The 4,647-nt window shown below is 49.4% G+C and overlaps 1 protein-coding gene across 1 annotated transcript; it reads right to left on the bottom strand.

Annotated features, from left to right (window-relative positions):
• Window positions 1-2,294: 2,294 nt before the first annotated feature.
• On the bottom strand, window positions 2,295-4,167 carry LOC120952618 (venom allergen 5-like). Its single transcript, XM_049607197.1, has 5 exons — window positions 3,739-4,167; window positions 3,529-3,675; window positions 3,366-3,442; window positions 3,105-3,335; window positions 2,295-3,008 (listed from the first exon to the last, which is right to left on the bottom strand). Exons 1-5 carry the CDS (start codon window positions 4,000-4,002, stop codon window positions 2,786-2,788), a joined length of 942 nt encoding a protein of 313 aa, XP_049463154.1. The 5' UTR covers window positions 4,003-4,167; the 3' UTR covers window positions 2,295-2,785.
• Window positions 4,168-4,647: the final 480 nt, after the last annotated feature.

Genomic DNA, 4,647 nt, shown 5'->3' with positions numbered 1-4,647 from the left:
GACCAAGAACAGTTCCACCCAGCACGAAATGAATTCGCCTCATTGCGTTTGCGTCTAGCGCACCGCACCATCAACCGTGGCGGTTCGTGGCGATCGATGTGATGAAGGCTGATTTATGGCTGCATCAAGTACCACTACCCCCATCGACAATGTTCACAACATACCGGGGTAAATCGACTTTCCTGTAAGAAAACTCGTTGCAGCCTTAACGACCGCTCGATTGTTGACGATTGCTCATTTTCTTCCCACTCTTTGACGACGACGACCAGTACAGGCGATGATGGTACCAAAACAATTTGCCGAAGGCCAATAGCGAAATAAACAAACGATCATTACTTCCCCCGAAATGTACTGCCCAAAGAGCGAAAGAGACAGAGAGACAGAGAGATAGACGGGATATGCGGAAATTTAATTCTCAAAAACTACATTTACGCAGACGGGATGTTTTTCTTCGAGCACTGGTAATTCATACCGTTTCCCGCCCTGCCCATCCGGGGCTGCCGTAAACTTAATAAGCAATAAGACATAATTAGCCTTCAATATGCAGCACTCGCTTTAGGGCTGGGCGACGGCGACGACCTCGCCTTACCCATGGGAGTGTACCCATGAGCGGTGTGTGTGTGCGTGAATATACCAAACATCGAGCCCACTAAGCCGGCTAGCCAATATTCGACAGCTCATCAATCCTATGCTGATCTCCGCAACGCGGTACCCCTGGCTGGTGGTACCTGGCCGCCCGAATGGCAATTACCTACAGCTCTAGTTGTCTAATTTCACAAACATCCTTCTGTGTCTGTACCTTCACCCACCGAAACAACCGCCTACTCAGCGTAAAGGTGCATCGATCACCAAACCCCTCCACGGTCTGGTGGCGAGACGTCATTTTGGTCGTTAAGTTGCAGTTCCCGTACCCCGCCGTTGTACTGTGTACCTGGTATACAGCACAGCACACAAAACCTTCGCAGTTCAAAGTTGATAGCCCTCATTAAACCTCATTCCTCCCCGGGGGCAATCGGTAGGAACCACCGCTGCCTAGACGATAGTAACCGGCAATGAACGTTTCGCCAACGTTGTGGCTTGCAACACTTTTCGCCAACGCCATAAAAGCAGTTTTTGGCCAATCGGTGATCCGCCACTAATCTTTTGCTTCGTTGCATTCGCTTGATGGATCCCGAGGATGGCCATTGCTGCACGTCCAAAATAGGGAAAATGAGCAAAAAAAACAAGCTTACAAACGCAAGCAGCCACAAAGTAATCATTGCTGCACCTCGGCCAAACAAATAACACAATGAGCTTCATCTATGTCCTTTTTTTTTGTAAGTCTGTCTAGAGCTATGCTAATGAAACTATAATTATAGCTTTCTGCACACATATGTGTCTGCTTTCGTGACCGCCGCGACGCGGACACTGCTGGCCACACTGAACGCGCTCGGATCATTCTGCTCTACAGGCAGAAACTAAATCCCGACCAAAAACAAAGCCAAAATAAAGAATAAAAAAACACACACATGTACAACCTGCTCACCCTGAAACCGTGTATGTCTGCGTGTTGCAGCAGCAGCCAGTATGCCAAACGCATGGCTTTAATGCTCCCGTTAACTGCAACACTGTCGCTGATATCGTTTTACGACCCAGCACCAGACAAAAGCACCTTGATGCTTTAAAATGAACATAAAACATGCGCCAGCCACTACCGAACGAACCCTCCAGCGCCCCAGCTCCAGCTTGCTGTTTAATGGGGGTCTCCCCTCCCACCCCTTTTTTTGGCTTTTATTTATCTATCTTTCTACCTCCTCCCGACCACCACTCAAGATCACTTGTCATCGGCGATTAGTTCAAGTTTTAAATCATTTGCCGGGGCGCATTCTGAATGTGCACTAGCACGGACCAGAAGAAGCCGGCGGTCGGGGTGTCGAGTTTCCGAGCCAATTTCGCAATCACGCATCACGCAGCAAACTGTTTGGCAAATTCGTTTCCACACTCTCCTACCACTGGCTCAGTGTGATCGTGTTTTGGAGGTGATGATTGCCAGCAAACCAGTGCGGATGATTAAGAGATTCATTTAACGTTCGGCGCTTTAACTGTGTGCTTAGAAGCTAGGGGGAAACCAAATCGTATTAAACCACTCTCCAGGTTTTACAATATACATATCGGCTCATATTAATTATCACCACCCCATTTTATCTTCCCAAACCGTGTCTCTCACACGCTGCTTAGTTCCCGCGCAAATAGAAAGGCAAACACAAACGCTTCTCACCCCGTTCGGTTCACGCGCAACCCCACACGAGAACAAACACCTAAACCGGGCAGCTAATGAGCAGCGGGCAGGCCCATTCGCCTCCCTCTGCTGTGCTATTTCCATGCCGCGGTTTTGGTCGCGAGCGTGCGCGCACGCCACCTAACACACACGCATATCACGCGGATTTGCAGATTGTAAACGTGTCAACTTAATGACTTTTTTATAACTTCATTCCGTGGCAGTGTGTGTGTGTGTGTTTGGTGGAGGTTTGTTTTTTAATTTGCTCGCTTCATTTAATTAACTCACCAGCCAGTTTGCGTTCTTTGTGTGCTCCTCCATTTTCGCGTGCGCCTGTTCTCACGTCCTTTCGCTCTTCCAGCCGATCGACCCGGTACTCCAAACGGTGGCAATAAACATCATCATCATCAGCAGCAGCAATGCGTTGTGCGCGTACGTTCGCTGTCCCGCAGAATGTTTATCATCTGCAACGAGTTGGGCGAGTTTGGGTTGCCGAGCCGAGTCTTTGCGCGGGCGAAGCGCAACCAGTCACTTACCAATTCCACAAAGCCCTCGGAACACGTGCGAACAGGCCGCACGCTCCTGCGGGCAACCGGTACAGGCACGCCGGCCCACCGTGTACACCGGCTGGCCGATGACGTTGCCCCTGGGATGGTAGTAGCAGACGATCAGATGGCCGCCGTACATGCTGGCCGCACCGCAACCCACAAACTGAGTGCGGGCCCAGATGAGTTGCGTGTAGTTGGACACCCTGACACCGCGCAAAAGGTGGAATGCAATATTCAAAGGATCAAACGTGGACATCTCACAAAAAAGGGATACAGAAATTGGCACGTGGCTAACCTACCCGGCGCTCTGCAGCCGACCGACGGACAGGTTGCTGCTGCCCGGTCGGTCCTTTTCGGCGAACCACGTACTGAGTGCGAGCGCTTCCCAGTGCTGCAGTATCGGTTTGGGATGGAAGAAAACGTTCTGGCCGATCGGAAAGGAGGGGTTACCTTTTTTTTTTTTGAATGGGAACAAAAACAAACAAAAAGGGTGACAAGATTGAACTACCGCGGTGAACAGCCCCTGAAGCCTCGGGCTGATGAAACGTTACTTGCCGATGAAATCACACTCATCGTACCCGACGATGCACTGGCGAACCCAACGCTCCGCCATGGATTGAAGATCCCGGTCCCAGTGCTGATGGGAAAGGGAGAGGCGTTAGCACGATTGTGTCATTGACTAAACATGACCCGGGTGAGGTGTGAAGAAGGTTTGGTCCGTACCAGAAACTGCATATCCGTCGCCGGCCGCCGGGGATCCGTTGCGACCTTGTTCCGCAATCCATTGTGTCCCATCATGAAGCTCTTGATGCTTGCCTCGCTCAGACGGATCGGTTCGAACCTGCGGCATCTCGGATGCGTTTCGTTAGCCTTGAGAAACGATATCCTTGAGCTAGCATCTCCTTGTCCTTTAAACCGAACCGCCTCGCTTACCTTGTAACACATGGTGTGAGTACGCCCGCCGCAGCTGTAACTTTCGCTGCAAAGGTTCACGTGCTCCTGGTCGAATATTGTCCACTGATACTGACCGAAGGCGAGGCCAATAAGGTGCACCATTAAAATCACTATCTTCATCGTTCTGAAGCTGAAACAATCTGCCCGCACACAATGATATTTCCTATGTTTAGTTTCCACACACGTCACAAGGACATGGCATGGGTTGCTTTGAATGATTTCTACAGCCCCTCTATACTCCATTACAAGGATTGCCAAAGCAAAACCAAAAAAAAACAATATACGCACATCTTCGTCAGGACATCATAGCCTACTACTACTACTAATATTGCTTCCACAGCTGGAACTGCATCATAAATAAGGCAGTATTGATGTGGACCCGGTCGCAATCGATCCACTGCCACGAGAGCAAATGTCGTACGATAAATGTTTAATCATGCACGGTATTGTGTGGGCGCAAAAGCATTGCACATAAAGCGCCCTTTTATAGCCGGCAAGCTGCCCGCTCGCTTTGATGTACCCGTACCCGGGTACCGATTGCAAATTTATGTACCAAGCTATCGCTAATGCGTTTTCGCTCATCCTCTACTGTCGTGGCGTTACATATTTTATACTTGCTTCCATGTAACAAATGGTCAATCAGTACGCGTACCAGATTGACGTGCTCGGTAGTGACCACATGTTGCAGAACAAACAAAAAAAACATTGCATTTTCAGAAAAGTTCAACAACACACTCTTATAAAGTCCAAGACAACGTTATCATTGAGCAAAATCAAATTAACTTTTTCCCACCGCCATTTTTAATGCGCTTCACGCTTCGCGCTAAGATTTATGTTTCACCGCGCCGCCTATAAAGACAGATCTATTATTTTGCGCTCCAGCCCCGT

This window comes from Anopheles coluzzii, chromosome 2 (genome assembly GCF_943734685.1).
Source record: "Anopheles coluzzii chromosome 2, AcolN3, whole genome shotgun sequence".
NCBI classification, from domain to species: domain Eukaryota; kingdom Metazoa; phylum Arthropoda; class Insecta; order Diptera; family Culicidae; genus Anopheles; species Anopheles coluzzii.
This window is presented reverse-complemented; position numbering and strand designations above follow the sequence as displayed.

Coding starts and splice junctions, on each gene's coding strand:
- LOC120952618 (XM_049607197.1), bottom strand. CDS start 4,002: ATGGAGTATAGAGGGGCTGTAGAAATCATTCAAAGCAACCCATGCCAT. Junction 3,676..3,738: donor CTCACACCATGTGTTACAAG/GTAAGCGAGGCG, acceptor TCGTTTCTCAAG/GCTAACGAAACGCATCCGAG. Junction 3,336..3,365: donor GGGTACGATGAGTGTGATTT/CATCGGCAAGTA, acceptor CATCAGCCCGAG/GCTTCAGGGGCTGTTCACCG.